We start from the raw sequence: 18610 nt of genomic DNA, 5'->3' as shown, positions 1-18610 counted from the left end.
TAGAAGCAATTCCGTTTGACTCTTCCACTGTGACGTCCAGTTTCCCCTTGGGAGACCCCTGTCACTTTGCCCCAGGGATACCCAAGTCCCCATACATGGGCTGTCGGGGCCACGGTCATGCCCTATATGCACTCCTAACCCCAATTCAAGGCTACTCGGAGCTACTCTTTACTGGTGTAGTCAGCCAGGCTGTGGGCTAAACAGGGCTCTGTGGGCTAGCTAAGAATCTCACCACCATCCACGACAGTGATTCTAAGTGACTTGAAAGGTAACCTTTGGAATAGAATCTATTTACTTGGAAGGGAAAAAAAGCATCTAAACATATTTATAGATTGAAATAGTCTATATTCAAAGTAGACACCATTGAAGTGTGGCTGTAACTCGGGTTATTTTCCTCAGTGTTGACACATGAAACGTCTTTGAATTGGGCCTTAGTCACTATTTTTTTTAATTTTTATTTATTTATTTTTAAAATTTTTTTTGCGGCACGCGGGCCCTCTCACTGTTGTGGCCTCTCCCGTTGCGGAGCACAGGCTCGGGACGCGCAGGCTCAGCGGCCGTGGCTCACGGGCCCAGCTGCTCCGCGGCATGTGGGATCCTCCCGGACCGGGGCACGAACCCACGTCCCCTGCATCGGCAGGCGGACTCTCAACCACTGCGCCACCAGGGAAGCCCTAGTCACTATTTTTAGCACTTGAATTTGTAGTTCTTCCTCGAAGCTCTTGCTTAAAAAATGACTCACCACTGGTCCCTGAGTTGGTACGTTGTGCACCAATGACTACATTACTTTAGCAAACATTGATGACCACGTTCTGTGTGCTGGATGCTTAGGTGGACACAAAATCAAATACCAGCAGGTGCAGTCTCCCCAAGAAACTTAAGAGTTCCAGACAGATGAGACTTCCACACAAATAATTCTAATGAAATTCAGATCATAATAAGAAAGATGAAAACAAAATGCTCTGAAAACACAGTGAGGGACTTCCCTGGTGGTGCAGTGGTTAAGAATCCGCCTGCCAATGCAGGGGACACGGGTTCGAGCCCTGGTCTGGGAAGATCCCTCACGCCACGGAGCAACTAAGCCCGTGTGCCACAACTATTGAGCCTGTGAGCCACAACTATGGAGCCCACATGCCACAACTACTGAAGCCCATGCGCCTAGAGCCCATGCTCTGCAACAAAGACAAGCCAACGCAATGAGAAGCCCGCTCACCTCAACTAGAGAAAGCCCCCGCACAGCAACGAAATGAATAAATATATAAATTTAAAAATTTATTAAAAAAAAAAAACACAGTGAAGGAAGAAATCACTGTAGCTGGGGAGTCAGGAAGGGTGTCAGGACACCTGGGCAAAGCCCCGGGGAACATAAGTTCGGGAAGAGCAGAGATGGAGCAGCACACTCCAGGATGATGGGTTGTGTAAACACAGGAGCGCCGAGGACACACAGCCCCATCGGGCAACCGCTTGGACCCCAACTGGGGTATCGCTTTGTCTTAGGAAGTGAAGAGAGGCCTTTACGAGGAAAAGGTTCATGCACTGATAGACTTTCAAGTTCAAATAGTTATCTCTAAGGGTGTTTCTAGATGTATTTGTACATTACATCCTTGGAAGAAAGTCACACATTCAGAAAAGCATGGTACCTGCCATCCTTAATGACTTCACACGTCCTATTGTTGATTTCGTTGTCCATTTTATGGCGAGCCTTGAGAGGAGGGATGGGAAAGGTTATTTTAATAATCTCAAAAGGTCAAGTATTAATGCCACTTGAAAATATGCTTGCAGCAGCGAGGAGGAAGCTGCACAAAAAATCCTTACCACGTCGTCCATGAGGTCTTTGATGGCCGTGATACCCAGCACCACAAGCAAGGGCACCAGGGTGGTGTACCACGCCAGGGTCGTGATTTGAGGGATCGCCTGAAAGAGATTAAAAAAGAAGGCGTACGTGTGTGCCCAGGAAGGTACAGCTGACCTACAGGCAACCGTTAACTCTAAGCTTGTTGATTCTAAGGCGAATCTCCATTATCATCCAGGAGTGCATCCTGCTGAGCAGGCATAAAGGTGCTGAAGCATCCAGCTAACCTTTCTCGTGCCTCTCTCTCTCTCTCTCTCTCTCTCTCTCTCTCTCTCTCTCTCTCTCTCTCTCTCTCTCACTTCTGGTCTCCTGGGACACAGCCCAGAGGACAGTGGCTCCCGGTCTCATTATGGCTTTCACTGGACACCAAGGAAGCTTTGTAACATGATATCTAAGAGAGAAATGCTCCAAACCTTTTGTGAAAGTCATAATTAACAACAGGCAGGCACTGTAGGGTCCCAGGGAGAAGGAGTCCTTTAACTTTCAGGGAATGCATACAGCAGGCTCTATGCTGCTGGCTGTTCAGCAGTGGTCTCTGAGGATCCCATGATGGAGGCAAAAACAGCAGTAGATAGTGGCTGGCTCTGGATTGGGTGGGGCATCTTTGGGACCATTAGAAGAAAGTGCGTCCTTCATGGTCCTTGCTATCGGTCTAGCCAAGAAAGAGGGGGGCCTTGCAGGAAGCCTCACATCCATCAACATGGCCATCAAGTTGGAATAAAAGATTGGGAAGCTAGTAAAGATCTCTTGCAACCATCCTCTTGATCATCAGGCCATATCATGCAGTGGTTAAAATGACAAGCTTTGGAGTCAAACTCCTGGATCCAAGTCCTACCCAGCCTCGCCACCTAGGGTGATAGGACTTGAAGCAAGTTCCTCTACCTCACCAGGCTTCAGTTCTTCTCTGCAAATTGAAGGTTACGATAGTACTTAACGAGCACAAGAATTAAGTGAAGTAACAGTGCAAGGAAAGGGCTGTCTAAGGCTATTACTAGTTCCCTAACTGGGATCACTGTACCTTCAGAAAAGATAATTAGGGGATGGTTAGAAGAGAGAAAGCTCATTTCCTCCATTATTGTCAGTATGTGGAACTCCCCTTTTCCCTCTAGAAGGAAGTAAAGGGAAGGTAGCACTTTGCTCTCCAGATAAGTGAATTCCTTGCCACGATTAAGATTAAAAAAAAAAAAAAAAAAAAAAACCTCAGGAAAAAATTAGGCCTTTCCAGTAGTGTAAAACCAGTTCACAAAAGTAATTTGAGAATTATGACCAAAATACTAATAAAAATCAACAATATTTTGGTATCTAAATAAAAAAATAAAGGCCAACCATGAAAAAATGGATTTAATTTTAAGGTATGATTATTTTACAAAGTGAAGATTTTAACTTTACTCACTTCAGGGAAACCAGTTTTACCACTGACATCAGTAGGAAATTGAATTTTTTAAAATACAGAATTAAAATAACATTTCCATTTGTTCCCATTCCCTGTTCATTTAACACTGTTGAGCTGGTTGTCTATAAGGCACTTTCCCTTATGTGCAGAACACAGATGTCCATATAGAAAACTTTCAAGATTATTCACATTTTATATGCATCTTAAACAATAACAACCTGAATATTATTAAGTCACCATAATTCAAAACAGATTTAAGATATCAAAGGGTATTACCTGCAAGATAAGAAGGACCAGGAAATAGAAATTGGCTGCTCTCTTAAACTGCTCAAACAAATTCATTGGTAGAAAGGTAAATGCATTATACTTGTATGTTTTAATTGCATTATTCTGTTGGAAAAAATGAGAAAGTCATTCTAAACAATGCCACACACTTATCACCGTGTCACAATGTACATACACCTGCAAAAATCACTAAGCCCTGTGGCCTACAAGGACCAAGGACGTAATTTGTCAGAAAGATACTGAGATTTCCTTTAAGCTTTTACTTCTAACTGGGCCTCAAAATGACCCCTTGGAGGCTTATGTCAGAGACAGTAACAAGATGCAGACATTTCACCTCAAAGGTCTCTGTGGCAAATCTGTGACCAAACGGATCCTGCTGTTGGGCCCCTTGACCCCTTAAAGCCTCCTTGAAAATGGGGCAAAGATGGGAAGAAAATGGGAGACGTCAACATGGGGGGAAAGGAACATTCTTTTACTTAAGAGGGATGGAGGCTGTGTAAGAAAAAGAAACGGGTGTGGTTGAGTTGTGCGCTCCAGAAGATATGCTCAAGTCCTGACCCTGATGCCTGTGACGGTAATCTTATGTGGAAATACCGTGTTTGCAGATGTAATCAAGTTACAGTGAAGTCATGCGGGATTAAGGTGGCCCTAATCCAATGACTGCTGGCCTTAGTAGAGAAAAATTGGGCAAAGACACAGAAACACACACAGGGAGGCCGTGTGAAGACAGAGGCAGAGACTGGAGTTATGCGTCTACAAGCCAAGGAACACCACGGATTGTCAGCCAGAAGCCACAGGAGAAGTTTGGAACAGATTCTCCCTCCGATGCTCCAGAAGGAACCAACCTTGCTGACACCTTGATTTTAGACTTCTGGCCCCTTGAATTGTAAGAGAATAAAGTTCTGTTGACTTAAACCACCCAAGTGGTAGTACTTTGTTAGAGCAGCCCTAGGGATCTAACAGACAAACATTTCAGCCCAGACGTAATGGGGGTTCTTTATGTTTCAATGATAATAAGCATTTTCGAGGTGAAAATATCTTCAAAGTCTCTAAATCCATCCCAGGCAGAGGGGGAAATAAGTTACTAAGATTCCTTTCGAATTCTTATTACTGTCAAAAACAAGGCTTCTGTGATATTATTGTAGAGTCTTTTATAAAATATTTTTTAAAGGGCTTCGTACAGACGGAGGGGAAATTTCAATCTACACAATTTTGTTTTGTTTTAAGCCACCTCCATACACCCTTAAGGTAGTTAATCTCAGTGTGATGAAAAAAAATGACATTCTAGGAATCTAAAATATGACATAAATGAACCTGTCTATGAAACAGAAACAGACTCACAGACCTAGAGGACAGCCTTGTGGTTGCCAAGGGGAATGGAGTGAGATTTGGGGGTTAGCAGATCCAAACTATTATATATAGGATGGATAAACAACAAGGTCCTACTGTATAGAACAGGGAACTATAGTCAATACCCTGTGATCAACCACAATGGAAAAGAATTCTTAAAAGAATGTATAGAATGTGTATATGTATATAGATATATAATATATATATTATATATCTATATATCTATATAACTGAATCACTTTGCTGTTCAGCAGAAATTTACACAACATTGTAAATCAACTAGACTTCAATTTAAAAAATGACATTCTAGAGAACTAATGATGATTACCAGTAGCCTCAGGCCAGGGGTTACCTGGAAGGCAGGTGTCACACAAAGCCAGTAAGCATGATGGTTACTGGGAAAAACTGGCTTTTACTAAAATTATTTTAGGAAGTTAAAATCAACTTACCTCATATTTGCTCTCCTTAATACAAAAGAACTTTGTGTTCATAAATTGAGGTTGTTCGTGGAAGCTTCGATCATTTGCTTTGACTTGCCATGTACAATCTTTAAAAAAGAAAGAGAAAAAAGTCCATCAAGTAGAAAATTCGCATGTTGCTATGGGCTGAATTATGTCCTTCCTAGATTCACACATTGAAGCCCTAACCTCATCCTGTACCTCAGAGTATGCCCTTATTTGGAAATAGTCACTGCAGATACAATTAAGTTAAAGCGGGGTCATTAGAGTGGACCCTAATCCAATATGACTGCTGTCCTTGTGACAAAAGAAAATTGGGACAGAGATACCCATAGACGGAAGACAGTGTGAAGTCACAGGGAGAAGACAGCCACTGACAAGCCAAGGAGAAAGAGGCCTGGAACAGATCTTTCCCTCACAGCCCTCAAAAGGAATCAATACTGCAACACTTGGATCTCAGACTTCTAGCCTCCAGAACTGTGAGACAAGAAATATCTGCCATTCAGGGTTTCCCTGGTGGCGCAGTGGTTGAGAGTCCGCCTGCCGATGCAGGGGACACGGGTTCGTGCCCCGGTCCGGGAAGATCCCACGTGCCGCGGAGTGGCCGGGCCCGTGAGCCGTGGCCGCTGAGCCCCCGCGTCCGGAGCCTGTGCTCCGCAACGGGAGAGGCCACAACAGTGAGAGGCCCGTACCAATGACCATGTTGTAACTGGACCCACTGTTCCAGAACATTCAATTCGAACAGAGAAATCCTCATTTAAACATGGCCCGAACAAAAATCCCAGAGCTCTACAAAGTGACGGCTCAATTATTACTTCAAACTCATTGACTTGGTTTGTAAAATGTATAACCCATGACATACTTAGTGAATGAATAAATCAAAGAAAAAGGGTATCGCGGATGAATCCAACACTTTTGAGTCCTGATCATAGATCGGGGCTGTGCACGGCTTTACCCTGACGGCCAGCATCTGCTGCTGTCTTTCTAAGTTCATTCCATGCACTTAATGTCTCATCTACCACTCAATCGCCACTTCTAAATTCCAGGGAACCTTAGAAAGCCCTCGGCTTCTCTGTTGCTAGAGGGAACAGCTCTCAGGAGATAGGTTCCCATAAAACCTCTGACAGGCTGGAAGGACCCTCTGAGGACATGCTTGCCGACCTTCTGAATGAACAGGGAAGGTAAAGTTCACAAACAGTGAGATACAGTTTATCTCTAGCCTGACTCCTTTCCATCTCAATGGTGGAGTCCAGCTCCTGATGGAAATTTCAGCCAAAGGGACCTTCCAACCTAGAGATCACTAGCCTGGTAGTCAGGCTATAGCGGTAGGGAAGAAATTTCCACCCACCTGTTCTGTCTTTGCCCATCTGCTCTTGACTTCTACTGTCCCCTGATGTATGGCTCTAAAGGGAATATTTGTTCAGTGCTTAGTAGGTGCCAGGTATCATGCCAAGTAGTTAATATCTCAGTTTTACAGCTGAGGAAACGGAGGCAGAGACAGGATTCAGGGGGAGAATCAGAATTCAAAGTGTGGCAGTCTGACCCCCCAAGCCAACCTCTCCATCCACCTTGCTCTACTGACTGGACTTTCTTTTGTGATTTATGCTACAAACCACCATGAGGACTGCCTTGTTAGTGAGCAGACTTTGGGGCAGGGTCACTTGTCAGTATAGGGTCACCCTTTCCACTGTTACCTAATTTCAGGCTATGCGTCTTCTCCTAATAGGAAGGCATAAGCTGTCACCACTATGAAAGCTCAAGACAAGGATATCATAACTTAGGAAGAAAAGTTCAGGAAGCACCTTTCTGGCATAAGGTCCCCCACTGACTGTGCGTTTGAACGCGCACGTGAGATGAACTTCCCTTGTGTGACACACACGAGAGTGGGTGAACCAGGTGTTGGGGTTTGTTTTTTTTTCCCACATTACTCTCTTTTTAATTTTTTAAGTTTTTTTTTTTGTATTTTGACCACACTGTGTGACATGTGGGATGGTTGCCGGACCAGGGGTGGAACCCAGGCCTCCGCCGTGAAAGCGCCGAATCCTAACCACTGGGCCACCAGGGAACTCCCGTGAACCAGGTCTTGATGAGCTCCTCCTTCTTCTGCAAACTGACAAAGAAGGGGGCTCGACAACTCGTGAGACACTCTTTTTGGAGATGGGATTATATTAAAGAACATTTACAAGTAAAGGATTATAAGATTATCAATATTATGACTATAATTACAAAAATTTAAATAAGCTTTAGAAAAAAACATATTTCATTTTTTAATGATTCATTTTCTAGACTTTTGCTTCAAAGAAAGTACGTATAGTACTGCAAAAGGAACAGTTGCGGACCATTGAAGAAAGCAAATAATTAACCTTATGACTTTTTTTTTTTTTTTTTTTTTTTGTGGTATGCGGGCCTCTCACTGTTGTGGCCTCTCCCGCTGCGGAGCACAGGCTCCGGACGCGCAGGCCCAGCGGCCATGGCTCACGGGCTTAGTTGCTCCGCGGCATGTGGGATCTTCCCGGACCAGGGCACGAACCCGTGTCTCCTGCATCGGCAGGCGGATTCTCAACCACTGCGCCACCAGGGAAGCCCAACCTTATGACTTTTTAAAAGCCACTATACCATTATTGAAAATTTCCCTTGCATCATTTGGACTGCCATTCATTGGGTAACCATAACTGTTATGTCGTTACAAATGGAAATGTTCTAAGCATCTTTTTAGCTTACATGCAGTATTATCAAAAGGGAAAATTTTAATGGAACTACATGACAGCTCCTACGGGCTGTTAGAATGTATGCAATCAGAACATTTCTTTTCGACTGAAAAAGGAGATCGAAATGAAAGTAGGTAAAAAAAGATATTTTATAGGGTAATCTTGAATCCATTCTATTTTATGGTAACTTGCGAATTTTTTAAGGTTTAATTTGGCTCCCAGATGCCTTGTAACACATCCCTGGTCATCAGTGTTGTAGAATACCTCTGAGAACTGCCGTTCAAAAATTCAGGAAGGTTGAGAAGAAAAACAGACAAGATTCCTCGAGAAGGGAGAAAAGACCAATGAGAGGGGATAAAATCAATCTCAGAAATGCTCAAGAGGAAGGAATGAGCTGCCCTGTTAATGAGTTAGTTTCTCCGTCCCCCTTGTGGCTCTTTAAATTTGCTTCATAATGAAGTCCTCCAGCCAATGGTTCCGCTGTCTCAGCACGACCTCCTCATTCCCCAGCCCAGTCTGAACTGGATGGCTCAGATAGAGGGTACTGTCTGACCTCAAGTAGGGGCAGTGAAGGGTCTGCTAGAAATGACCTTGGTCTCTTAATTTTACAGTTTGAATAACACGCTGGGGAGCCTGGGGAAAGTAACTAGTGTCTTCGTCTACAATATACTGAGCTTATCCACAGAAGCATTTGTAGTTAATTTCAGAAATCTGATTGCAGTCAAGTAATCAATAACCCTATTTCTTTTTTTTTTTTTTCTTTTTTTTTTTTTTTTGTGGTACGCGGGCCTCTCACTGTTGTGGCCTCTCCCGTTGCGGAGCACAGGCTCCGGATGCGCAGGCTCAGCGGCCACGGCTCACGGGTCCAGCTGCTCCGCGGCACGTGGGATCTTCCCGGACCGGGGCACGAACCCGTGTCCCCTGCATCGGCAGGCGGATTCTCAACCACTGCGCCACCAGGGAAGCCCTGTAACCCTATTTCTAACAAGGTTCCTTGTTTGGACTTACTCAGACAAATCAGCAGGCAAAGAAATTGATTCCTTTTCCTGATACTTTCCTGAGTTTCAGGCTAATTGCTTGAGGAATATTTCAATCAGAGACCATAAAGAAAGTGAAACGTGTTCTGGGGTCAAATACATTTGCAAAACACAGCATCCTACATCCCTCCCTTGGATATTCAATAGACCCACTGGTGTACTAAAGGTTCTGAGAAGTCCTGTAGTAAAGAAACATTTAATTTTATTTAATTCAATCTTTTCAAAATTAATGTGACCACAGGCACATTTTTAACAATCACAGAACACCTGTTAATATGGTTTGAGACATGCTGTGCTAAAGCGCATGCCTTTAGGAAAGGTAGCAAAATGACACTTGGAAATTTGTGGGTTTTTTTTTTTTTTTTTTTTTTTGTGGTACGCGGGCCTCTCACTGTTGTGGCCTCTCCCGTTGCGGAGCACAGGCTCCCGACGCGCAGGCGCAGCAGCCATGGCTCACGGGCCCAGCCGCTCCGCGGCACGTGGGATCTTCCCGGACCGGGACACGAACCCGTGTCTCCTGCATCGACAGGCGGACTCTCAACCACTGCGCCACCAGGGAAGCCCCTGAAATTTGTGGTTTTGATCAAACATTTACGAGGTACCCAATTAAAACAGGGAACCTTACCAGACACTTGGCCCACAAGGCTAATTTACAGAAAAAGTAGGAATCTTGCCCCATTTTCTAGAATGGAAATATTGACCAAGAAAAGAGAAGAAGTAATACACTAACCAGCAAAGAATTCACCTTCACCATATGACCCTTTGGTTAAAAGCTAGAGAGAAATCAGCTAACAAAGGTTGTGCCTAATAAAATCATCAATGCATGTTGCATTTACCATCAGCCAGCTGTGGCTCAAAAATCATCGGGGAAACGTGTATTTAATGCATGTAAATATGGCTACATGATGCTGGGTGTTCCCAGGGTCACCAAGTCCTTTGATCGTCACCATCCAGCAAAGCAAGTCAGCTTCGCCTGGCCTCGCATCCTCTCACAGCTGATTCTGAACTCTTGATTTATAGGCAACTCTGAAACCAACAAGCTGCACGGGCTGGTACAAAAGCTGCAGCAAACGAGCAGAGTTAAACAGTCAAAAGTTTAGTGTCAGAAAAGAAAAGAACAAACAACCCGAGAGAGAAATGGGTAAAGGACAAATAGACCATTCATACACAGGGAAATTCAATGGCTCTTAAATACACGAAAAGATACTCAAGTTCATCAAAAAAGAAGTACAATTCTTCAGTTATGTGCCCATTTTTATCCTATAACAGCAAAATAAACAGGCCCTCTTAGGTGGTCTCTGCAGAGAGCAATTTGGCCATATCTATCAAACTTTAACACAGACACACGTGCTGAGTGTATATATACTCTGGGATAAAGAAACAACATATCTCAGGGCTATTCAATGCATCCCTGTTTATCAGAAAGATTAGAAACAACCTAAATACCACCAAGAGCAGCGGCTAAACATCCACACAGTGAAAGCCTATGTGGTCTGCAACAAAGAATGAGGTACCTTTATGTGTACTGATAGGGAATATCTTCAAATTACACTAAGTGATAAAAGCAGGGAGCACCTACCATGATTTAAGCCATGTGACGTACAGGATGAACGGACAATAGGAATGCATGCATGCACACACAACTGCACACATGTGATTATGTGTATGTGTATCTATGGGTATATAAGGGCTCATGTTTGTAAGTATTCTTTGCACAAGGAGTGTGTGTATAGCTCCGGAAGGACATACGAGAAGTTGGTAACAGCAGCTTCTTTCTGGGAAAGGAAACTGCATGGCTGAGACGCGGAAGAGGTAGGGAGGGAGACTTCATTTTCATTCTGTACCCTTTTATCATCAGCTCTATGTGCATGTATTACCTTTGGAAAAAAAGATGTTTGTAGTTCAATTCCTTCCCTTTATAGGTTTACATATAAATCAAATACGTAAGTTGCTTGGCTTTCTTACGGTCATTATGCCATTATGTTTAATATTTTTAAAAAATATTATTCTAAAGGCAGTGGGACGGTGGGTAGGAATAAATCGAGAAGAGAATACAGGAAAAGATGGAAATCTACGCAGTCATGGGTAAAAACCACATCTACATTCAACAATGAGTAAATCTTAAAAAGATCTCAGAATAAAGCCACACACACGCACACATACAAATACATACTGTATTCCATCCCAAATCATTCCAAGTGTCTGATTCCATTTATACACAAAGTTTGAAAACATGAAAAACTAAACTGCAGTGTTTAGGGATATATATGTAGGTGGTAAAACCATAAAGGAAATCAAGGGAGTTACTACTATAAAAATGAGGATGGAGACCTCTGAGGAGGGAACAGGAAGGGGTGGGTAGGACGGACTCGGGTGGGGCTTCAGGGGCCCCAGCAATGTCCCTGTGCTGGACCTGGGTGGTACTAAACACATGAGCTCACTTAATAATGATCTGTTACACTATGTATTCGTTTTCTATGCACTTTTCAGTATTTCAAAATATAGGAAAAGTAGATTTTAAAAAAGGCAAGAATAAAAGTAGTGACAGAAGGGAACTAGCCCAGGATGCTGACTACGGCCAGAACTCAGAACAGGTGAACAAGAGGAGCAGCGCCCCAACAGTGAGCCAGGCCAGGTTCCCCTGGGGGCTCTGGTTGGACGTGACCTGCAGGGAGTCAAGCTGGAGGGGGAAGCAGATGGTATTGAGAAAAGTGTGTCCTGTCCCCACCCAGCGCTGCTGCCAGGAGGGGCTCTACCTCTCTCAGGTCACGAATGCATATCGGTCACTGAGCTATATATGCACTGGATCCTTCCATTCTAAACTGGGTCCAGAACCATCAACAGGCCACAAGGGGTAGAACAGAAGGTGAGATTTAACAAATCATGAGATCAACCCTGCCTGGGAAAGTGAACGAAGTTCCTCCCCCTGGTGTCTTGGATTCCGGTCTTCCCAGATTAGGCTCTACCTCTATATACACTCATGTCTCTAGGACATATAGATGGAGAAAACACAGGTCAGCTGTAATCATGGTGTCTTGCAGCAGTGGTTCACGGAGAGAGGGTTCCAGACCAGCGGCAGCAGCACCACCTGAGAACTGTTAAAAATGCCAATTTTCAGGCACTAGCTACCCCAGAACTGTCACATCAGAACTTCCAAGCGTGGGCCCGACAAAGTGTTTTCAAAAGCCGCCCCCGCTGATTCGCACGCACACTCAAGTTTCAAAGCCACTAATTTAAAATAAGGTAGAACTAGGGGTTAGCAGATGCAAACTATTACATATAGAAGGGATAAACAACAGGGTCCTGCTGTATAGCACAGGGAACTATATTCGGTATCCTGAGATAAACCATAATGGAAAAGAATACAAAAAAGAATATATATATACACACACACACACATATGTATGTGTAACTGAGTCACCGCTGTACAGCAGAAATTAACACAACACTGTAAATCAACTATACTTCAATTTAAAAAAAAGCAAAAAACAAAATAAGGTAGAACTAGAATTCATTTCAGTGGAAACCATCTCTGCATCAGACACAATCCCTACCTTGAGGAGCCCATGGCCTCTCCATGGTAGGCGGGAGAGATACCTAAACACATACAGGAGTGAAGACAGAAACTGTAAGGAAAGAGCTAAGCCCTTGGCAGGACAGGAATTTTAAGTAGCAGCAGTGAATCCGGCCAGGCTAAGAGGTACCTTTTTGGAAGAGGTACCTCTTGAGTGGACTCTTTTTTTTTTTTGTGGTACGTGGGCCTCTCACTGTTGTGGCCTCTCCCCCGTTGCGGAGCACAGACTCCGGACGTGCAGGCTCAGCGGCCATGGCTCACGGGCCCAGCCGCTCCGCGGCACGTGGGATCCTCCCGGACCGGGGCACGAACCCGCGTCCCCTGCATCGGCAGGCGGACTCTCAACCACTGCGCCACCAGGGAAGCCCTTGAGTGGACTCTTAAAAGCTACCCCCAAATCATGCCTGTACAGGGAGAGGAGAGGGTGAAGGGCATTCCAGGCGTAAATACAACAGCAGTGGCCAAAGCACAAAGGCAGAAAGCAGCCTGGCCTGGGTTCACACGTGAAGAGCTGCTGTCAGGGGACCACAGGAAGGACAGGAAATGAGCTGAGAGCCCATGGATTGAGGGGGTCTGGAACGGCAAGCAGAGGGCACGGGAGATCCACCGGGGGCTTCAGGATGCGCGTGGCACAGCCAGACCGTGGTTTACCCGGGTTGCAGTAGGAACAGTGCACAGGATACATTTGAAGGGAAGAAGTCTAAAGGCAGAAGACAACTTCAGTCACGGAAGGGAGAGTTGATGAGAGCCTGGCCCAGGGCTAAGGGGACAGAAATGGGGAGAAGACAGGTTCAAGAGCTATAGGACAGCTGACTGAATTTGGGCAAGAAAGAATGGGGAATAAAAATGGAATCAGGAGAAAGACAAACAGCATATGATATCACTTAAATGTGGAATCTAAAAACACTATACAAATGAACTTATTTACTAGACAGAAACAGACTCACAGACATAGAGACAAACCTGTGGTTATCAAAAGGGGAAGGTAGGGCTTCCCTGGTGGTGCAGTGGTTGGGAGTCCGCCTGCCGATGCGGGGGACGCGGGTTCGTGCCCCGGTCTGGGAGGATCCCACGTGCCGCAGAGCGGCTGGGCCCGTGAGCTGTGGCCGCTGAGCCTGCGCGTCCGGAGCCTGTGCTCCGCAACGGGAGGGGCCACAACAATTAGAGGCCCGCGTACCGCAAAAAAAAAAAAAAAAGGGGGCGGCGGGGGGAAGGTAGAGGAGGGATAAATTCGGAATTTGGGATTAACAGATACACACTACTATATATAAAACAGATAACCAACAAGGACCTACTATACAGCACAGGGAACTATATTCAATAACTTGTATTGTAATAACTTATAATGGAAAAGAATCTGAAAAATAATATGTATACATATATATCTGAATCACTTTGCTGTATGTCTGAAACACTGTAAATCAACTATATACTTCAATAAAAATATATATATATAAATTTTAAAAATAAATAAAAATGAGAAAAAAGTGACCCCAGGATCCTAGTTTGGGCGACTGGATGAACAGAGGTGCCACAGATGAGCGAGAGAACTTAAGAGGTATCCATCTAGTTGGGGGGACAATGCATTTTCAGATCTGGTGAACTGAAGACCCCCATAGGACACAAGGGTGGAAGCGTCCATCCAGGAGCTGTAGAAACCAAGCTGGAACTCCAGGCTGAGGTTCAGGTCAAAGATACAGATTTGAAGGTCCTCAACACTCAGACGTTAGTTGAAATCATGAGAGTGAATGGATTACACAAGAAGGGAGTATGGAGCCAGAACAGTGAGCCAAGAGCAGAGAGTTATGTAAGTACTGGGTGGAGGGGGAGAAAGCCGTGAAAGAGACTTCAAGGCTTAGGGAGAAATCAGGAGAATGGGGGGTAAGAGAAGTGAGAGGGCCCAGGCAGGAGGGGCAAGTAGCGAGCTGCCCGGTGAGAAAGGGCATAGATGGCCAGTGATTTGGTGATCACAAAACCACACTGGTGACCTGACTGAAATACATTTCTCCTGGATGAGAAACTCAAGGGGAGTTGGGCTCATTAGGAGGTGTTTTTTAGGAGGGGGAGACGGAAGGGGCCAGGAGAGAGGGCGTTAGGAAACAGGAAGAGAGGGGAGGGCTGACGGTAGGGGAGCGTAGAGCAGGCAGGATGGCTCCAAGGTGAGGGCCAGAGAAGGATGAGCGGGGGTTTGAACAGCTTTGAGCTTCTTGACTTACGAAGCACCCTTCGGAGAGTGGTGACAGTTTGAAAAGCTTTTGAGAAAATGGGAAAGGCATACTTAATCTAAGTATGGGCAGGTAAGAGGCTACAGTCAGATTTTATCGAGTTTATCTGCTTGATTATGTGGTGTTTGTAGCATTCAGCTCTGTTGCTCCCATTCCCACCGCCAAGTAAAAAGAAAAACAGAACCTCAAAAACTGATAGATTGAAGGCAAAGCAAAAGGCCAAATGCTGTTGTTTGCTTGTGGAAAAAAAAAAGAAAAAACACACAACTTCACTCTTGTTCACACTTGCTACTCAAGGTGTGGACCAGGTGTATCACCTGACATCTGGTTAGAAACGCACAATTTCAGGCCATGCCCCAGACCTGGTACCAGAAGGGCATTTTAACAACATCCCCAATGAATTCCTATGCACCTTGACATGGGATCAGTTGCTCTTGGTTCTACTAGAATCCGGGCTTTTATCCGGATGCTCAGGGCTCCACCCCCAGGGATTTTTGCATTAGACTGGGGTGAACCCAGCAAAGGTCTCAGGTGACCCTAATCTGCAGGCGAGGTTGCTATCCAGTTTTCAAGAGCAGCATTTCCCAGCCTTTCTCCTGCCTCCATCACATCCATCTGAAGGTGACAAACCCTCCTTACAGTACACCTTGTCACTGAAGCAATACACTGCAGGGTATGAGCAAGGCAGGACTTTAGATTTTAAAATAAATGCCCCTCTCCCCATTGAGAATCTTTATTCTCATGGTGCTTTCCAAACTTGAATGTGCCTACTAATCACCTGGGGTCTTTGTTAATAGATTCTGATTGGCTGACCTGGGAAGAGCCCAAGGTTCTACATTTAATCAGAACCCTCGTGAGGCCAACTGGTAGACCTTGCTTGAAGAGCAGGTGCACTAGTGGATGAGATGGACTATTCTGTAATGTGAGGTTGAACCTGGTGGAATTCTCCCCTTGCCTCACTCCAGACCTACTCTATCAGTGCCTCCAGGGGCTGAGTCCAGGCACCTATGGAGTTTTAAAAGCTCCCCACGTGATTCGAATGCATCAGCAGGATTAAAACCCCCTAGAGTTAGGGACTTCCCTGGTGGCACAGTGGTTAAGAATCCACCTGCCAATGCAGGGGACGCGGGTTCAATCCCTGGTCGAGGAAGATCCCACATGCCGCGGAGCAACTAAGCCCGTGCGCCACAGCTACTGAGCCTGCGCTCTAGAGCCCGCGAGCCACAACTACTGAGCCCGCACAACAGAACTACTGAAGCCCGCGTGCCTAGAGCCCATGCTCCATAACAAGAGAAGCCACCGCAATGAGAAGCCAGCGCACTGCAACGAAGGGTAGCCCCCACTCGCCGCAACTAGAGAAAGCCCACGCGCAGTTACGAAGACCCAATGCAGCCAAAAATAATAAATAAATATTTATATATATATATTTTAAAACCCTAGTTAGTGTCCTCCTAAGGTGACTTCTATCATTAAACACCTACTTTAGAGACTCAGGTTCCAAAGTGGCACCAGGAAAGCAATAGCTGAGTTGGGCGTCCATGAGCAAGAGCTCCTCACTTGAGGTTCAGTCATAAATGACATTAGCAAGTTCTATAAAGTGAGACAATGCAGTCTCACCACCCCCTCTGTCATTACAAATCACTCAGCCAGGAACACCCCACACAGCCTTTAGTTTACAAGCCACCGGTTCCTGTGGTGTTCTTAAGGCTGTTGTAGTGGAAGGAAATTTATGGCTGACTAGAGAAAGAAAATAAGTAGCCAAAGGAGCATCCCCACATGGGGTGTGGGTCAAAAATTCAAAATGCATCAAATTAAGTGGAAAACATAGCTCCTCAGCATGTTTCCTGGATTTCCATATTTTAATGGACTAGCTTAATCTGGTTTTTGATTCCAGATAAAAATTCATGGATGCTCTAAAGATCAACACCCTTAATTCTGTGTTTTTATCTGAAGATATCGCTTTCATCAGGGATCTAGCTGCCCTTGTTTTGTTGATGCCACATCTGGTCCGAATTTATGCTCTAAGAGAGAACTCCCTCTCCGTGTTCTGATGCTCTTGTGGTGGGTGATATGTTTAAGCCTTAACGATTAAACATTCCACCTTAAATACTGTCGACCAATGATCATTTCGCCCCTGAACAGAATTTTGATCAATGAAATTCCGAGTTGGAAAAGATTTTTTTTTTTTTTTTAAATTATTTATTTATTTATAGTTATTTTTGGCTGTGTTGGGTCTTTGTTTCTGTGCAAGGGCTTTCTCCAGCTGCGGCGAGCAGGGGCCATTCTTCATCGCGGTGCGCGGGCCTCTCACTGTCGCAGCCTCTCCCGTTGCGGAGCACAGGCTCCAGACGCGCAGGCTCAGTAGTTGTGGCTCACGGGCTTAGTTGCTCCGCGGCATGTGGGATCTTCCCAGACCAGGGCTCGAACCCGTGTTCCCTGAATTGGCAGGCAGATTCTTAACCACTGCGCCACCAGGGAAGCCCTGGAAAAGATTTTTTTACACAAATGCAGTTTTATATTTTCAAGCACAGAGAGCCACCCAACCCCGTCAAGAAGACAGGTCTTTGGGGATGGCCTCTCATGGGGAGAGAGATGTGCGTGCCTCGCCTGCCAGCTGCCCCCAGGCATGTGCTTCAGAGGTGCCTAGAAGTGGTCCTGCAAGTGGTTTAGCATTGCCTGCACGATCTTGCTCACGGTATTATTTGGCTTTCAACGTAAAACAAAGATAAATCACACTAAAGCCTCTGTCTGAATCATCTTCAATTCCAAAGTTGCAGAATCAGAATTATTCAGTTCTCCTGGACATCAGTCACATGTCTTTGCTAACTTCACAAGCGCACGCGGTACGCAAACTGGGCGAGTGTGTACTCCAGGAGCCCAGGGTCGGGGGGGTGCCTGTGTGTTTATGGAGGGGGTGGGGGCAGATGCTCACTGGAGGGGATCCTCTCCTACAACTGAACTCACCTCTCCCTAAGAACACACAGTCTGGGAACTAAAGTTCAGTGCTATTACCACGTGCTTAAGAATTTAAACTTCTAACAGTTTCCAGGGGCAATGCTGCACCATTCTTGGTCATTTCTCGCCACTTCATCCTATATTTTCTAAGCTGCCAGCTACCCAGCAACACGAGTGGAATTCCTACAAATATCCCAAACTGGCCAAGTTCAAAACAACAACCCTCTCCCTGACCTACAAGGGGCTCCCCCCACCACTACTTTTCCCCACAAACAGCTCTGTTATTCACTGAGGCAGAAGGCACCTTCTAAAGGCAGCTGCAACAGTATCTCCAATCCTGCAACGTGTTACTTCTCCATCAAGAAGAGGTGTCTAATTTCCTTTCCCTTGAATCAAGGCTGGCCTCAGTGCCTCTTCTGTAACCAAGAGCAGGTAGCACAAGGGATGCTGCATGAGTTCTGTGACCAGCTTCTACTCTGATGTCTCGGGACACTGGTTCTCCAGATGGTCCCTCTAGAATGCTCCCATGGCAGCCCAGCGTCATGCTGGGAGAAGCCCAGCCACGCGGAGGTGCTCCCACCAAAAGACCCAGTTGAGCCTCTGAGTTACCAGCTCAGATGCCAGACATAGGAGTAAAGAAGCTTCCAGATGACTCCAGGCCCCAGGCACCTCAGCTGTTCACCTCCATAGCTGAGGGCCCAGATATCCTAGAGTAGAAACAAGTCATCTCTGCTGTGTCTTATATCTGAATTCCTGACTCACAGAATCTGTGA

General features: G+C 45.4%; 1 protein-coding gene across 3 annotated transcripts in view; it reads right to left on the bottom strand.

Annotated features, from left to right (window-relative positions):
- Positions 1-18610, bottom strand: part of ATP8B1 (ATPase phospholipid transporting 8B1) — a 112824-nt gene that overhangs the window by 37685 nt on the left and 56529 nt on the right. For all 3 annotated transcript variants that reach the window (XM_067015223.1, XM_059040437.2, XM_067015224.1), the window contains exons 3-6: positions 5330-5427; positions 3522-3635; positions 1816-1914; positions 1641-1702 (exon numbers count right to left, since the gene is read on the bottom strand). In XM_067015223.1, coding sequence (XP_066871324.1) covers positions 1641-1702; positions 1816-1914; positions 3522-3635; positions 5330-5427 — 373 coding nt within the window. The remainder of the gene's footprint in view (positions 1-1640; positions 1703-1815; positions 1915-3521; positions 3636-5329; positions 5428-18610) is intronic.

Source organism: Kogia breviceps, chromosome 15, assembly GCF_026419965.1.
Source record: "Kogia breviceps isolate mKogBre1 chromosome 15, mKogBre1 haplotype 1, whole genome shotgun sequence".
NCBI lineage: Eukaryota > Metazoa > Chordata > Mammalia > Artiodactyla > Physeteridae > Kogia > Kogia breviceps.
This window is presented reverse-complemented; position numbering and strand designations above follow the sequence as displayed.